Source organism: Oreochromis aureus, linkage group 20, assembly GCF_013358895.1.
Source record: "Oreochromis aureus strain Israel breed Guangdong linkage group 20, ZZ_aureus, whole genome shotgun sequence".
In the NCBI taxonomy this organism is placed as follows: domain Eukaryota; kingdom Metazoa; phylum Chordata; class Actinopteri; order Cichliformes; family Cichlidae; genus Oreochromis; species Oreochromis aureus.
In genome coordinates, this window is record NC_052961.1 from 37,242,866 (window position 1) to 37,260,577 (window position 17,712).

Below are 17,712 nucleotides of genomic sequence, written 5' to 3' on the forward strand. Positions count from 1 at the left end.
GCAGGGAAGCAAATTTTTGGGAAGCCTTCCATTATCAACAGAAAATCTTTTTCATACTCTACAATCAGTAAACTCTGTAACATGATCTGTAATTGTTTCAAAACTCACCAGACGACTTCATGATTGGCTGGAGGACAGGACACAAAACACAGGGTTGTGGTAACTGTAATATGTCCTCAGGACACCTGAATGTAGACTGTGCTGTGGCTGAGAAATAAAAATGAGGTCAAGCAGGGTGTTCTTGTCTGTAGTGGCAGAAGTGATCAGCTGTGAATACCCTCTAGACTGAAACTGCTCCAGAATCTGTTTTCTTCCACTCTGTAACTGGTTCTCATTAAAATCTCCACACACAATTATTGGGTGACAGTCCATTATTTCAAGTGAATCTAAAAGACTTACCAGGTTTTGCATGAACGGTGCCAAACTGTAGTCTGGAGGTCTGTACACAACAGCAATGAGTGCAGGGAATGGAGCCTGAACCTTTAACACTAAGAACTCAAGATCAGTGACAATATGCAGATACTGTTTTACCTGAACCTGAAAATGATTCCTCAAATACACAACAACTCCCCCACCACTTCTGCTGGCCATGTGAGGAAAGTTTGTGTAGGACACATGTCTGTTGCGTTTGAACATGGTGTAGCCGTCCAAATGAAGACTGTCTGCAACAAAGGAGCCTTGGAGGTGAGACTCTGTGAGACACAAAACATCTGCTAAGCACATTTCATGATGACTCTTGATGTCACTGATGTGAGATGGTAAACCCTCCGTATTGTGATGGATCAGTGTAAGAGTGTCAAGTCTGCTGGCTGTTTCTCTGACCTGAAGAAGAGGCATCATTTCCTCAACGCTGGCTTGTCTCATGGTTTGGAGCGCTGCAGTTACCTCGGGATTGGCATAAATCTTTTTCTCATCCAAGTCCTGCAAATAGAGTCCACTGAGAGACGTCACCCTGCTGAGAGCAACATAAGCCATACCTGGTTCAAAAATGTTCTTCATTGAAACTACAGCTGTCTGTGTTGTAAGACCCTGGGTTTTGTGGATTGTGCAGGCAAATGCTAGCTTTAAAGGAAACTGTCTGCGTACCGCTCCTTTAAACTTCAGACTCTCCTCTGCTCTCTCAATGTAAACCAGATCATCAGATGCTGCATTAGCACTGCGGTTGTGTCTCATAGGCTGCCGGTTGTCCATTCTGAGCCCCAGTTTAATTATTTGTCCATCATTTTCAGATCTCACCACCTTTATCAGTATACCAAAAGCACCATTGACTAAACCGTTTAGTGTGTCCAAGTTTCTGGTCAGCATGACTCGAGCTCCTTCAGCGACATTCAGGGTGTCGGGTAAATCATTTCTCCCACCTGTAAATGGTTTGTCTCTTCGTGCCATTCTGCCTGTACGTTTATCCTTCTGGAAATCGTCTGCATTGATGATTATAATGTTTGAATGAAGCTTCTTGAGCGTATCTGTGTTGTGGGATTCCACATTCTTGTTGGTGGCATAGATGTGTAAGACCTCAGTTGGACATTCTTCTGGTGCAGTCACAGCCTGTGACAACAAATCTCTGTCGCACTGAGAAAGCTCATCTGTCTTTTCTTTGACTCTAATCCTGTTCAGCATCTCTGCAAAGGCCACATCATCTTTCTGACGCATGATCTCGGTTAGAGTGATCATCTGAAAATGTTCCTGCCATAGGTCAATCTGTTCTGGATCATAAACACAGAGAGGCTTAGACTGTCGCACTGGTGGCAGCTGGTAAAAATCTCCAACAGCTAAAACTGACATTCCACCAAAAGGTCTCTGAGTGCCTTTGATTTGTTTCAGTCTTGCATCCACATAAGCAAAAAGGGGTTTTGAAACCATTGAAATCTCATCAATAACAATAATTTCGGCATTAACAAGCTCAGATCTGACTTCATCCAGTTGGTTACCAAGTCCTTGAATGGGTGGATTCAGACTCCTGGGTAGTTTCAGTAGAGAATGTAACGTAGAGCCATTGATAGAAAAAGCTGCTGTCCCAGTAAATGAAGTCAGTAAAACAGTTGGATTTGATATGTCAGCTTCTTCTGCATTAGCAGGCAGTCTGCTCAGGATCTTTGATGCTTCAGAGTGAATACACTTAATCAGATGTGACTTTCCAGTTCCTGCACCACCGTTGACATACAAGAAAAATGGATCTGGGTTCAAACCACAAACGCGCTGAATACACCAGTCTCTTATGGCATAGAACACGCAGGCCTGCTTCTGGTTCAGATTCTGATACATTACACGTACCACAGCTGGATCTACTGCAGGTTGTTCTCTGATGGCTCTGATCTCTGTTACAGCATCAGACTGACGACTGTAGTCGGGAACATTCTCCTGTTCGTTCTCATCATCAGAATGTCTCTCAGGAAGATTCTCATCACATTGCAACCTCACAACTTCAGATTCAGGAGCAAGATTACACCATTCATCAATCACAACATCCCTATTTTGTTCAAACTCTTCCAGTGCACTCTCAATATCCTCAGAGTTCTTCTCATACTTGTCTTTATTTCTCTTTACAACCCTTTTCACAGACTCACTGTGGTCTGAACATGGAAGTCGCACAAAACCTGAGTTGTAGAAGGACTGATAGGTTTGGAACCCTTGTGGTTTCAGTTCCTGCTCTGATCTGTGTGGAAGGTAAAGTCTCAACAGTCGACCATAATATTGCTCAGGATCTTTTTCCTGTGAACAGTGGTAATACCTGATTATAGCTGGTTTATCATTCTTTCGCCTTTGTACAAATCCAAGCTGGTTTAGAAGAGGAAGCACATCTTTTCCTTCATTTGGACCACTCACCAACCGGCACAAGGCAGCAAAATCAGCCAGTGACATTTCCTCATATTCTGGTGTCTCAGGTCTGCATTTGTATTTATCACTCAAACTTGTCATCCAAATATTACAACTGTCGTGTGTTGTGGTTTCCAGATAGCTCATCGGGCGACTCATTTTTACCGGGTTATCATCTGTTGGTACAAATACAACACTGCGGGAACATTTTTTCATTTTTAGGCCACAGACTCGAGTCACACACTCCTGTGCGCTGATTTCTCTCTTTTTTGAGTAAGCCTGCATCACAGCTCTCATTTCATCACATTCATTGACCGTGTTCTTTGCAGAGTTGTCAATAAATGTCTTCAGGTATTCAGAGAGGCCAGATTCTTTCTTCGTTATATATTTACAGAGGTATTCTATACATGAATAGGCATTCAATATGAACGAGACATCTAAATTGGAGTTCCAGGCTTCAAGCAGGTGTGGGTTGTAATTGTTGATCCAACAGTCCTTTGGGTCACGTTTCAGAATAAGAGCTGTTTTCTTGTTTATGTCTTGGAGGCATTGCTCATACTCATTCATTGTCAAGTTGCATCGTGACAGAATCTGCTCTATGGTGAGGGAAGCAGCTTCAGGTTCCTTCAGGAGGTTCATCAAAGGTCTGAGTTTGGCTTTTGCAGCTTCAGTGTCTGAATCCTCATCCTGTCTCGCAATCATTGTTCTTGTGGCTGGTGGTTTTGGAAACCCAAATCTACAACCAGAGTTCACACTCTTAAAGCATGTTTTTGTGTGGTTTTTGCTGTGCTTTTGTAGTTCAGCGACTTTTTTGTGCAGTTCAGGCTGTTTTTCTGGATCAGGGAGTTGAGCTGAGATGTATCTGTCCACAAAGTCACAGACAGTTTGGTCATCATCCACATCTACTTCTACCTTTTCTCTAATCCACAGCAACATGTGTATATGCGGACTACCTCTGTGCTGGAACTCAACTCTGTAAAAGTAATCAATGATTTCACCAAGGGGCTGTGCAGGAGAAAAAAGCAAATCTCTGAACAAAGCCTCAACACGCTTATCGAACATTCGCATGGTGGTTACTGGATTTGATCTTAGAATTTCACACTTTTCTGACCAGTCCAGGGCTTCAAAATCAACCTCTTCACCTTGCTGTCTCTTTATAGCTTGAATCACTTCAGGCCATCTCATCTCAGCAGCAGAGAATGTGACAAAGAACTGAGGTGTTCCTATTTGACGAACCATACTGAATAGATCTTTGGTGGTCTTCTGCCAGTAAGCTGGGGTTCCTCTGAGTGGCTGCATAAATCTGATTGCATCTTTATTTCTTACCAGCTTCTCTACTTCTGTCTTACTTTGTAACATTCCTGATGTGATTTTCCGTCCATCTTTGGTCATAGTTTTACCTTTCCTTAGCTGTATTGTCATGCTGGAATTAGCCAAGTGTATTTCAGTGACAAACTGTGAGAAAAACAGGTAATTTGTGTCTTTAGCAAATCTTGCATCAATGTTGAAAAGCCTTGACTTGAAGTAAGCACTCGGTGTGAGTTTAAGACGTCTCTTTTCATCCAGTGTATTCTGACCAGTAGGAAACTGCACAGGAAATGCCATGGCTTCCAAATGAGGAGTTCTGAAGAAGCTAACAGGACTGTTTCTTTCTGCAGGAGCCACACAATATGTGTTATCAGTGAAAGAGAGAATCTCTTCTGAAATGTCTACAGGCTGCAGACAACTTTCTAGAGCAAAACCTCCATTGTTCAAATCACTTTCTGGTTCCTCTGGATTTTGTTCCTCTGGTTGTTCATCACAGGATACCATATCAATATCTTGTTCACTTTCAGACTCACTTTCACACAAAAGGGCATCTTTTCATAGTTGTCAATTTCCATTAAATCTGCTTCATTATAATCATCACTTGCCATGCTGGCTTCATCACTGCTGTCATCATCAGGTAACGTTGGATCACAAAGCAATGCATCATCTCTGATAACAATATCTGTGTACTGTGGATGAATTTGTTTGAGTTTACGCAGGGCTTGGATCAGTTTAGACCAGGTGACAGTCTGGAACAGCTGATGGCCTTTGTAGCACAGTCGTCTTTTCAGCTTGATCCTCATTATCTGTGACTGGTTTCTGAGCCGAGGTAAACAGTCAACTGTTTGTTGGACTTCAGATGGTACACACACCACATTACCACGTATGAGTCTTTGTCTGCCCTTTGGAAGTGGAATAATCTTTGCAAATGGTATGCATTTGGCAATCAGATGTCTCTCCAGAATGTTGAGATCACACAGTTCAGCTGGAATATCCTGCAGTTCTAAACCATTGACAGCAGCAAGCCTTGGCATGCATCCACTTTTGAGGGAACTGTGACACGTGTGACAGATATACTCCTTTTTTCTCTCAACAGGAAAGCTGCACTGATCATTACATGCTTCATCACACACATGAACAAATTTACCAGTTAGACACTGCTGAGCTACAGTTTGGTGTTTTGAGTAATTTGCTCTTTTGCAGATTTTCACCTGATTAGGAAAAGAAGCTTTTAGACAAACAGTACAAACATAAGATGGTGCTGACTTAATGTTTGATCTGAAACGAGATATGGCCTCATTCAGTAAACTGTTATCTGGATGACACTGAAAACTTTCAGCTGGTCGATGCATCTGACGATATTTTCTCTTTATGTTCATTGCACATCTGATATTATGCATCTGTCTAAAAGAAAAACTATTCCAGTATTTTACTCTCATTCGTTCTCTCATGTTGTCCTTGTGTTGTTGCTGAAATTGTCTCTGTTCTCCATAACGTTTAGTGATATAAGATAGTTTTTTCTGCTTAAATTCATCACTTTGTTTATATAGGTTAGAAACATATGACCTCATGTAAGCTTTATGTTTCTCTCTGAATCCAGCACAAGTTCTGTATGTTCTTCTTATACGTTCTTTCTGCTGTTCTCTGAATACAGGAGAATCTCTGTATGTTCTTGTTATACGTTCTTTCTGTTTCTCCCTGAATATTGGGTTATCTTTATACATCCTTATGACACGTTCTCTTTTTCTCTCTCTAATTTTAGCAGTTTCTTTATAGATCCTTCTCATTTGCTCCTTCATACCTTCCCTTTCTTTATAGATCTTTCTGAAATGTTCTCTCTGTTTCTGTCTATATGTTGGATTTTGTTTATACAGATTATTTTTGTATACACTCTTCTTCTGTCTGTGATCTGGGTCATTAGACTTTCTACAGGAATTTTTTTTCTTTGCCTTAAAGCTTTCATCAAAAGTGTACATCTGCCTTTCTTTCTTTTTCTGATTTTCCTTTCTTTGTGGTAGTTTGGGTTGGGACAATAATCTTCTCCTCATTTTTCTCCTTTCCTGTTTATTACGTTTCAGCAGTTTATGTGAGAGCTCATCTCTTGTCTTAGTTAAACAGGAGGCAGTACTTGAATCATTCTGAGGAACAGAATCTGATGTTACTGGAGTTTCTGTCACAGAAGATGCAAATGTTTCTTTTTCAAAATGATAGTTAATCTCAGCACCTGCTGGCTCATTTGAATAATTCACTCTGGATGATGTCACTTCAGTGGTTAAAGTGTCGGTCACAGTTTTCCATATCTGCTCAGTGGACGTTTGGAAGTTTAATTCATGAACAGTTTCATTGAGAACTGGTTCTGGAGCACTTTTAGCTGTTTGTCTGTATTCAGTGGTTTGATTAGCATCTTTTTGGTTAGTAGTGTTTCCACTGTGAAACTCGACAGGCTGTAGCTCATAAGTGCAAGTTGGTGCGATGCTAAGCATTCGGTACAAACGTTTGAGCATGTCAATCATGTCGTTAAGACGTGTGAATTTCAACATAACTGCAGTTCCACCACTTACAGCTAGCGACAATGGCATTCCTGTAGACTTACGTGGGTGAGGGTCAAAATATGCATATTCACCTGAAGTCAGCCTGCAAACTGCAATGACGTTTCCTCCCATGACTAGCAAAGCGTAGCGAACTGCTGAAGCCAAACACTGTAGTCCCTGTTCAAGGCTCGGAAGATCATCTGTACCATCAAATGTGCCGTAATGAGCAAACTGAGACATATCCACTTGATACTCGTGTCCGCGGCTGGTGACCACTGAGGGAAGCTCATCGGAGGCTAGAAACACGCTGTTCACAAACCTCTTTCTGGCATCTGAATACATGGAATGGCCTTTGTCCAAAACACGGTTAAGATCTGCTCTGGTAATGAATTCATCCTCGTGTAAGAATGACAGGAAAACCAAACTGTTAGCCATGCATTGCTGATTCCGGTACTTTCCATACTTAGCAGAGGCCTGGCTTCGGGACGCACAGATGCTACTCACTAGTGGTCGAGTTTCACTATTTGTAACCTGTACATGAGACGGTCCTGGAGCTTCTCCATCATGCTGCGTTTGTACAGTTACCTGGGGTTCAGTCTGGATTACCTGCTGTACTTTAGCATCTGGCACACATGCGGAGCGAACACCTCTCTTTACCACATCTGCATAAGACACTGCGGCTGTCTGAACGCTGCTCTGCACTTCTGGACTGGGAACAGTTGTAACAGACACCTTTACCTGCTCACCGGCCTGAGAAACATTTACCTGTTCCTTCTGCTTTTGCCATCTAAGCTTCTGGGACTGCGACCTTTGACCTTTTCTCAGCATTTTATTGAAGTACAAACTGAAGCTTATACGTATTTATACAAAGATATAAACAAAACTCAACCTGGAAACAGTGAAGAACTAATAACGTTTCAAGTTACTATTAAATCTGAAAAAATGTAAATATAAATATAAAAATGTTCCAATGTTTTTATAAATATGTAAATAGATGTAAAAGGTTGACTTTACTCCAAACTCAATATAAAAGATATTCAGTTCTTTGAAAACACTTGGCTCAGATTTATTGTAGCTTTTTCCAAAACAGAGTATTTTTACTTCTGATATTTTAACCAGACTTGTTAATGACTAGATCTTAGCTTCTGTAAAGGGATATACAGAATAAATCACAATAAATCACTCTTAGTTTTTAAGTAGAGCGTGTGTAAATCTTTCAGATATCTAAAATGTAAAGCAAATATAAACAGCTGTGGTGATGTGGTGATCAGATGACAGGCGATGAGGATTCTTCAGCTGGATGTTCTGCAGCAGTCAGGAAACAGGAAGTCTGGGTCCTCAGGGCAGCTTCTCGATGGCAATTGTGTCTGAACACTGAGTAACAGAAATGTCCCTAAATAATAATAGTATAAACCTACTATAGTCAAATGTTACAGTCAATGAAACAGACTAGCAAAATGTATCTGAAGTTATCTAGTTTAATATTTTTGTGAATACAGCAGTCTGAATGTGTCGTATAAAATAAGTTTATCTTATTACAAAAAACCTTTAAGGTGTAAATTTTATATAATGTATCCAAGTAATTGCACCTCTAAGCCAAACTATCAGTATTTATTCCAAAGTGTTCCAAGTAAAAATTAAAATTGTGTAAATAGTTTCTACTGTACTGTAATTCTACTATTTTAATTTCAACTTTCTACGTGTAATTTCCAGCAAAAAGACTGGATGTGAGAGAGTTTAACGATAGGAAAGAAGGAGCAGTGAGAGCAGAGATCTCTCAGAATTCTATAACAGATGGATGAAGTACTGGTAACTTCAATTTCCCAAAAATGGGGCCATGTCAAAACTTGATTTCGCCAGACAAAACTTGATTCCATTCAAAATTTGATTCCAGTTAAAAACGCGATTTTTGATAACTTAGATAGAGCTTGTGGGATAGAGTGAAGCAAGATAGAACGGCTTGTCAAAATAGATAGAGTGGGTAGAGTGATAGGACAGACTGAATGGCTTGTCAATGATAGAGGGAGAGAGCTTCTGCAGCAGGCCACCTGTAAGACACAAAGGGACTGGAATTAGGCATATTTCCAATAAACGTAGCTTTCCAGTATTTTTCAGACAATAAGGCACACTTAAAATCCTTTAATGTTCTCAAAAATAGACTTAGCGCCTTATGTATTCATTCTGGCCAATTCTATGTGGGACACGGCGCTGCAAAATCTCTCAAAATGTTGTAGTACAACTTTGGTAAGCTACCGTAGTTAGGAGCCTCACGGTGTAATTCGCACTGTGCTTCAACATAATATTATGCTGTGTGTGTGTGTGTGTATAAGGACCTGGCAACTGTTAAGAGCCATGCTTACGAAGCAGGTTTCAAACTGATCAGCTCATGAAGAATTTGATGGATTTGTGGAAGAGGAATAAACTGAAAAAGTGAATGTGTCGTTCTGTATTTTATGTGTTACAACTGAACAATGTTGCGGATTATTGTGAATGAGTTGAATACAGCTTGATTTATCTGGCTGTTTTGTTTGGCTTAATGTACCTTATGTTTAAAAAACAGACCCGTTCATTGCCCTTATGCCTTATAATCTGAAAAATACAGTGCATATTGCACTGAACGACAATGTTTAACAAATGGTGGTGGAACTGATATAAGGACATTTTTGCATTCTGTTAACACAATAAAAACAAACAGTGTATTGACTGAAACCAAGATGTGCTGCAACAGTTACTGTAAATATTATATGGTCCAAACAAACCTACACACTGACATTAGAGCAGTCAGTTTCAGGCTCCCTGCTTTGCATTAACCTTACATCCACTCAAATCAAATTTACTGATTCCCTGGCCAAACTGAACACAAATCCTTTCTCACATTTGCCTACAAACATCTTGATGATCACCAAGAGCTGTGCTGACTCACTGCACTAAACTGAGTCTCCTACAGTGAGAGACGAATTCCAGAAAAACACCAGCATTTAAGTCAAACATGATGCTGTTACTGTGATGGTCCAGAGTTCCTTTACTACTTCAGGACCTGCATCATGCCGTCAGGTCCTGAGCTTCAGATTAATCATACTTGGGATTCACAGCAGGAAACTTATGAGTTGATCCAAAACACACGAAACAAAACTCTTGGTGCAGTCTAATCAGATTCTGGACTTCAATGAAGCTGGAACTATACATGACTTGAAAACCTTATATTGGACCTTAATGAAACAAAATCTGAAAGTAGAGTTGTCCAAAATCCCCCCAGTGATGCAAATCAGTCATTAATAGTTACTGTAAATGCTTGATGGTACTTGTTGCTATCAGGACTATTAGACTGGGTATTAGACTGCAACATGTTTTTACATTAGACCAGGTTGTTCTGCTTTGATTTTCTGTGCTTCATAAATAGAATCATCACTGTCAAACTGCTTTTTGTATTTATCCAGGTTATCTTCGTTAGATGATTTAAAACATTTAAAAGTGACAAAAACCATAAACAAAATAAATCTGCAAGGAAGAAAGTCTTTTCCCAGCACTGGACCTCAGACAAACCTTTACTTACCAGACTTGAGACGATCAGATCAGCAGTCTAAAGAAAGGAAACAATAAATTAGATCACTGTTCAATGATTCAGACAGTTGAGCCTCTTCACACACAATCCAATTTACTGTGACATAAAATAACTAGTAAAATCCTCAAATTCTTCAAGCTTTTATGAACATTAGCTGCAGAGTCTCTCATGGCTATAACATGTAATAAAAGCATTCATACTACAGAAGCGCAAAGAATAGGCTCTAATATTTGTTGGCACAAATGCAGGATATACCAAATATTTCCAACACAGAAGCTTTGTGGCTCAAACATCAGATCACTGTTAAATGACTTAGACCGTTGTGCCCTGTGTCACACGCAATCTGATTTACTGTGAAATAAAATAACTAGTACAATCATTAATTTCCCTTAACAACTTACTGTACTATAAAGAGGACTAATATTAGCTGCAGAGTCTCACATGGCTATAACGTGTAATATAAGCTTAAAGAATAGGCACCAATATTTGTTGGCACAAATGCAGGACATACCTGTTGGAAGGAATATTTATGTATTTTGCAATATTTCCCTTATTGCCAACATTTCTATTTAATTTTCAAACACACTGTATTCACTAAATAATTAATAAACTAATTTTAACTTATAGCATAAATAGAACACACTGACTTTAATATAGCAAACACTGTGCAGTCACAGCTCTAGTTCTCTTAGTTTTTTTCTCATTGCTTAAGTGCTTAAAATCAGACAAATGGGCTAATAAATTTCAGGGACATTTTCAGGGACAGTCAGAGGTCCTGTGTGGGGGCTTTGCTGCTTCAGATTACAAATCCTGACCATTTGTTTTTGCCCATCAGTAAATGGATGTCACAAAAAGCAAAACTACTGTATGTAAATTGTCAGACATGCTATACAATGACAGTGTCATATTGCTTCAGTTATAATCAGTGTTTACTTACCAGCAAAGGAAAAACCAAAGATCTGTTACAATCTGTGTAACAAAAGACAAAGAACAAAAATACAGCGTCAGTCAATACTGCTTTATTAATTTTATTATAATAATAATTTAATAATAATAATAATAATAACAATAATAATAATTTAATTTTAATACTTTCGGTAGTCAAAAAGATTCAGTTAACTTCTGTGTTTACTACAGCAATACAATACAAACAACAACTGTCCTCTGTTTTCTTTTTTCTACACCTTATTAAAGATAACCATGTTCATTAAAGGTAATATGTGGTTTCATCCATTTGCAATAAGCCACACAAGTTTCTTAGTCATGTTAAACTCTAATAGTCTAAGGAGCTTGGAAATAAAGTGTCTGGACTTCTTCACTGAAGAAGCTTCCCAGATGTGAAGAGGTGAAACGTCTTCTTGAAGTACAATGACCTGAATGACTGAGAACCTTCACAGTCATAATGCTCTAATACTTTGCTGCTATTAGATAACGTAGTCAATATCATAAGCAATTATTTGCTACACCTATCACTGCACACTTTATCAAATGGTGACATGAAAATTTCAAAGTATGCAACAATCATAAATGAAAGCTTGAATGATATATCTGTTTTTTATCTGGTTTTAACATTTGAGGTGGCCTACATTCAAATTCTGCTGCCTAAAAATATTATCAATTGCATACACCATCATTTAGTATAATACATGCTGTTGTTTTAAAACAAATATCTACATACTGTATTAATAATATTAATGGCCCACTGTTGCATTTTATTTATTTGAAGTTAGCCCTTTTTTGTTTTTAATTTCATTCATGTTCCATAAAGAGAGAAGTGTCACAGACCTCCAGATTTTGGTTATATTTAAAAGTAGGCCTGCACAAACAAACATTTGTTAAACAGTTCTTAAGAATTAAAAAGTCAACTCTTATGAGGGTTGTTATTGTTCTTACATTAACTATGTGTTTTATCCTCAGTCTCCCTTCCCTTAATTAACCTGCAACACAGACACACGCGCATACAAGCACGTGACTCTTTTTCTCCCGCTGATCAGCCAGAGGCTCCTATTAAGTCGCCACACCTGGTGCTTCAGCAGTTATTGGTTCTAAGATGGCGGTTAAATACCTTTACAACCTGAAGAATGAGCCTGTTTTAACCTACCTACCGATTTGTGAGGAGTAGAACTAACTGCACCTTCTGTAACAGTCTCAGAAACACTAACACACCAAATGAAGCTAATAAAACAACACTAACTGTAGTTTACAGTCAAATGAACCGTCTTCATTTCACACTGGGCCTATAGGAGCGCTATATGGAGTTAAATCAGGGCCATAATGTTTGTTTAGTTAAAAAAAAATTTGAAATCGAAAATATGTAAACTGAAAGCAAAAGTCACATTTTTAGAGTGAACTTTGAAAAAGAAAGAGTTGGATTTAAAATTTTCAGATTCAGATCTTTTAAATTAATGTACAAAAAAAATTCTTCAGGTTCGGATTTTCTCTCAGCTTCAATTTTTTTTTTTTCACTTTCAGATCTCTATTTTTCAGTTTCAGACTTTTGGCCCTGTTTTGGCGTGGTGGGCGTGGCTACACACAGAGGGCGGGGAATCATGAGTGACAGCAGACCGCTGCAGGCTCAAGATGGTCCATTTTTCATGTTGCCTTCAGGAAACCTGGGAATGAACATAATTTATCAAACGCCTCCTGCACTATATTATTTGATAATGTTTAGAAAACATGTCATGCATAACTGCTAAAACTCAGTTACTAAAGCTCTTTCAAGCAGTAATGTGTACAAATTACGCCGTAACTGATCAATTATGAGACGTTTTCCCAGACACTACGTGAGAAGTGGTCATTTCCCATGCTCTCAAAGTAGCGCGCATTGTATCGGCTGGGGCTGCTGTTAACTTGTCCCTCAGTGAACGATGGCGTCGTCTTCCAACAACACTGCTGGCGCGAACAATCAGGTGAGTGTTTAAGTTTGGAACAATTACACTGCAGTCTGTGAATACTACGAATTTAAGAAGTGGCTATTGTTACGGTTAATTTTTCGGCTATTCTGTTTTTTTTTAATAACGTTTTTGCTGAAATGCTAGCTCAACAGAAACGCCTCGCTATCATTTTCGGCTGAAACTTACGTCCTAGTTGATCTGTAAGCTTGGAGAACAACAAAGTTAGTGAAGTAACGTAAAATTCTTTGTATTTAATTTAGGAGCAGCTAAAAAGAGAGATGCTTCAGCGACTACTGCATAAAGTTTCCCAGGTCATGCACAGACAACCCCTCGATGTGGACTATTTGCAGTTTGTTATCGACCATGAGATGGTCCTTTTAAGATCTTTGTCCGATCAGGTTGAGATCCCTCAAAGTATTATAAATGCTCTGATAGAGCTGTCAACTGTGCTCAGTATGGAGGACGTCAATCAACAAACCCCCTCTCAGGTGTCAGTGTCAGAAGGAAAGCTGGGACGTCCAAATTACAATGTATCGCCTGTACAGCTCCAGATACTGACAGAAATGTTCTTATCAATCACCCAAATTGCAAAACTTCTTGGAATATCTGTGAGGACAGTGAAACGTCGTTTGCATGAATATGGCATTTCCATAAAGCAGTGCTACAGTACAACAAGTGATGAAGAGCTGGACAATTTAGTAAGATCTATAAAGACAAGAACACCTCATGTTGGATACAGGATGATGAAAGGGATGCTTCAAGCCATGGGCCACCATGTACAGTGGAAGAGAGTGTACTCGTCGATGCACCGTGTGGACTCTGCTGGTATTTTCTCAAGAATGACAAGGCTGGGATTTGTGGTCCGAAGGACATATTCAGTGCAAGGTCCTCTTTACTTGATGCATATAGACACAAACCATAAACTAATAAGGTAGGATGAAGTCTGACAATACTGCTAAATACTGAATTATGTTTTATACCTGTTAATGCCCTAGTTGTTGTTTTTTGTTGTTCTTTTACAGATTTGGCCTGGTGATATTCGGAGGGATAGATGGGTACTCAAGAAAGGTGATTTTCACTTTCAAAATTGAGCTGAATGAGATGTTAATTGAAAAGTGAAATACTTGTGTTTTGGTCTACCATAAAACTTACCATATACTGTAATATAGAGATCCTTCTGTAGAACAAAATGTTCCTAATCTGTTTGTTTGTCAGTATTTGGTGACTATAAATGCTTGGTAAACTAATTCTTCAAGTTGCTAAAATGATTTTTTTTTTTACCCTTTGCATTTGGGTGAATAGTTGATTACAAGTACTGCTACATCTCATGGCAGCTTGCTACCTTGGGAATTATTTTTTTCTTGTACTTATAAATATAAAATAAATGTACCAAGCTACAATACCTGATAAACATGTTTCTATCTTTAATTATAGTAACTTGACTTGACCAAGTTTCCACTTAATGATATTTACATCTCTAGATCATGTACCTGGGTGCTGCTGCCAACAACAGAGCATCAACTGCACTTGCTTTCTTCTTGGAGGCTGTACAAAAGTATGGGTTTCCATTGAGGTAAAATCTACACAAAATTAATTTTCACAATGATTGTGCAAATGTGTAAATATGATTCCCCCCTTGATTAGCAGTGTAATTATTTTGACATGCAATATGTAAACTGTAGCCTATATGATCAGTTGTTTATACATCCCCATACAGTTGTTTAAATGGTTCAAACATTTAGAATTCTTGAAAGGTGTGCTTATACAGAGCTGCACACTGTTGAATGACCAAAACAATAAACTTCTAATAACCAGTCTAAAGTAAAATTATATTAAAAACACAAAGGCTGCAATAAATTTTAAGAGTGACATGTTTTTTTTAGATTTAAAACAAATTGTGCTGTCGATGTTTAATTTTGTTTCAGAGTTCGAGGGGATCAAGGGGTGGAAAATGTTGGAATAGCAAGATGCATGTTCACCATCCGGGGCTGTGGAAGAGAAAGCTTTCTGTCAGGCAAGAGTGTTCACAACCAAAGGTATGTGTAGTATTTGTATAAATGTCCCATGGAAATAAGAAAAATGTTCTTATATATTTTTCAATTCAGTGAATTTCTGGGTAAAATTCTGAAAACGTTGCCATATTTTGATGTTGAACAGAATAGAGCGCTTGTGGCGAGATGTGTGGATGGCTGTTTCAAGCATGCACTATGAAACCCTTCACAACCTCGAGGATGAAGGCCTTCTGGATCCAACTGATGGTGTCCACATGTTTTGTGCCCAACATACATTTCTTCCACGTCTGCAGAGGGATCTGGATGTCTTTAGACAGGGTTGGGATAACCACCCTCTAAGGACAGAGAGGAATCTGTCCCCACAACAACTGTGGACACTGGGACTCCACCAGAATCCAGTTGATAATCCAGACACAGTGGAGGTACTAAAACAAATCTAAATTATACAATCCCTCTTTAATCAAGTTTCAAAAAGTGCACTTGGAGATGTTGAAAAACACGGTGTGCTGTCACTGCAGACTATCAGCTTTAAGTTGAGGGTATTTGCATCCAAATCAGTTAAAAGTTGTAGGAGTTACAACAGTCTGCATGTGTACCCCCACTTGTTAAGTTACCAAAAGTAATGAGACAGAACATTAATCATAACTGAAACTGGATCGCAGAGACTTCAGCAGATGTTGGGCTTCATACCTGCTGATGCTCTGTCAGGCCTCTACTGCAACTGTGTTCACTTCCAGCTATTATTGAGTCATTTGCCCTTCAATTTTGTCTTCAGCAATGAAACACTGCTCCGTCAGATTCAGGTCAAGTGATTGACGTGGCCACTGCATAACATTCCACTTCTTTTAACTATTTGTTTTTTTTCTGCAGAATGCTTTAAGTGATTGTCCATCTGGACCATCAAGTGCTGCCTCATGAGTTTTCAAGCATTTGGCTGAATATGAGCAGATATATTGCCCAAAACACTTCAAAATTTATCCTGCTGTTTTTGTCAGGAGTTGCTTCACTAAATACAAGAATATCACATCCCTGGCCATGGAACATCAGAGAAGCCAATTGTTCCATTACTTTTGGTCCCTTAAGTGGAAGGCACATATGAAAACAGTTCAAATACCTCTGCAGTTATAGCTAATTGTGTTAGTTCCATTTCAAATCCATCGCGTGGCATATAGAGCCAAAAGTAGAATTCCCATGTTCCAATATTTATGGAGCTGACTGTTTGTCTTGAATTTCCCAACACTGTTTTTGAATTGTCATTTGAAATATCTTTTTTTTTTTTTTTAAATCATCACAGGAAATCGAGGATGCATACTTGGATGTCAACTCTATTGGTGAGCTGGATGGGAGCAATCCTGGAGTAATTCTTCCATCTGTTGAATGTCCTCTATCTGAGGAGGACATGGCAAGACTAAGAGACACTGTCAATGTAACAAGGCCCTCTCAGTCACATGGCCGAGACATTTATTTGGATGTACTTAACTTTGTACTAACTCACCGTTCCTAGGCGGCAACATTTTTATTTTGAATTTTCAACCCAGAGAAGGTTCATGAATAGCTCAGACTTTTATTTGATGTGATATACATGTAAAATGAACCTGCCAGGAAATTTTTATGTGAACACTCAAACATCACATTACAAACTATTTTTTTTTGTCTCTGGCACATTTTTCAACAGTAAACCTGTATGTTTTTGTGTGCTTCATGCCACTCATTAAAGAACTCTGGCTGTCAATCTCCAACTTTGAAATGTGCTTCCTGAACATTAAATGGAAGGAGCAGCATTTTGAGTTACACCTCAAAACTATTGATAGACAATGCTATGCTTTACACATTGTTAAATTCCTGGCCAAGATGAAAAGCCTCCACCAGAACCATTCTGAATTGACTATAGGACTTCATATGTTTCACAGGCAGGACAATGGTCTTAGCACAGGATGACACAACAGGATAGCAGATGCTGTGATTTCCAAAGTCAGCTTCACAATTGTGATTAAATTTTACCACCACAGCAAAGTCCTTCTTTTCTGAGGGGAGGAGAGGAACATGGCCTTGACCGGTGATCCATTGCAGAAACCTGGCAGGTGTGATAGATCTTGGGCCATCTTCGTCAGCTACATGTTCTTGACCTTCTGTTAGGATAAGAGTGAATTTTAAGACGTTTTGAAGAACCCTGGCCTCTTGGACAAAAAAAATATCTAAATATTTTAATTCGATACAAGTGTAACTTTTGTCACAAAAACCTTAGAATATAATTTTGGAATGTGACAACTATAAACTAGACAAAAATAACCATTTACCTTCTGACTCATAAAGCAAGTCCTGAATGAAGTTAACCAGGTCCAGCTCAAACTGATGCTTGGAGGTTCCCTTCTCACTCAGCTGAGGGTGAATGGACGCCATGACAAACTCGGCATTAATCTATGATGATATTAGAAAGCAAAGCAACCCAACGGCTTGATTACTTCAGGGCTGCAGTATTTGGGCCCTAGAACTTTTCCACAGTTTGTCACATTATAGCCACAAACATGAATATATTTTTATTGGAATTCAACATAAAAGACCAATAAAAAGTGGTAAACATTTGAGAATTG

General features: G+C 38.9%; 1 protein-coding gene and 1 long non-coding RNA gene across 2 annotated transcripts; one reads left to right on the forward strand and one right to left on the reverse strand.

Moving 5' to 3' along the window:
- Nucleotides 1-8,111: 8,111 nt before the first annotated feature.
- LOC120435362 lies at nucleotides 8,112-11,185 on the reverse strand. Its single transcript, XR_005609673.1, has 3 exons — nucleotides 11,153-11,185; nucleotides 10,207-10,233; nucleotides 8,112-8,701 (listed from the first exon to the last, which is right to left on the reverse strand). It is a non-coding gene; the product is annotated as an uncharacterized LOC120435362 (long non-coding RNA).
- A 1,871-nt stretch (nucleotides 11,186-13,056) lies between these two features.
- On the forward strand, nucleotides 13,057-16,857 carry LOC120435386. The gene is made up of 7 exons (XM_039604908.1): nucleotides 13,057-13,124; nucleotides 13,370-14,040; nucleotides 14,132-14,177; nucleotides 14,591-14,682; nucleotides 15,035-15,145; nucleotides 15,267-15,543; nucleotides 16,416-16,857. The coding sequence occupies exons 1-7, from the start codon at nucleotides 13,083-13,085 to the stop codon at nucleotides 16,623-16,625; spliced, it is 1,449 nt and encodes a 482-aa protein (XP_039460842.1). The 5' UTR covers nucleotides 13,057-13,082; the 3' UTR covers nucleotides 16,626-16,857.
- The last annotated feature ends 855 nt before the right edge of the window (nucleotides 16,858-17,712 follow it).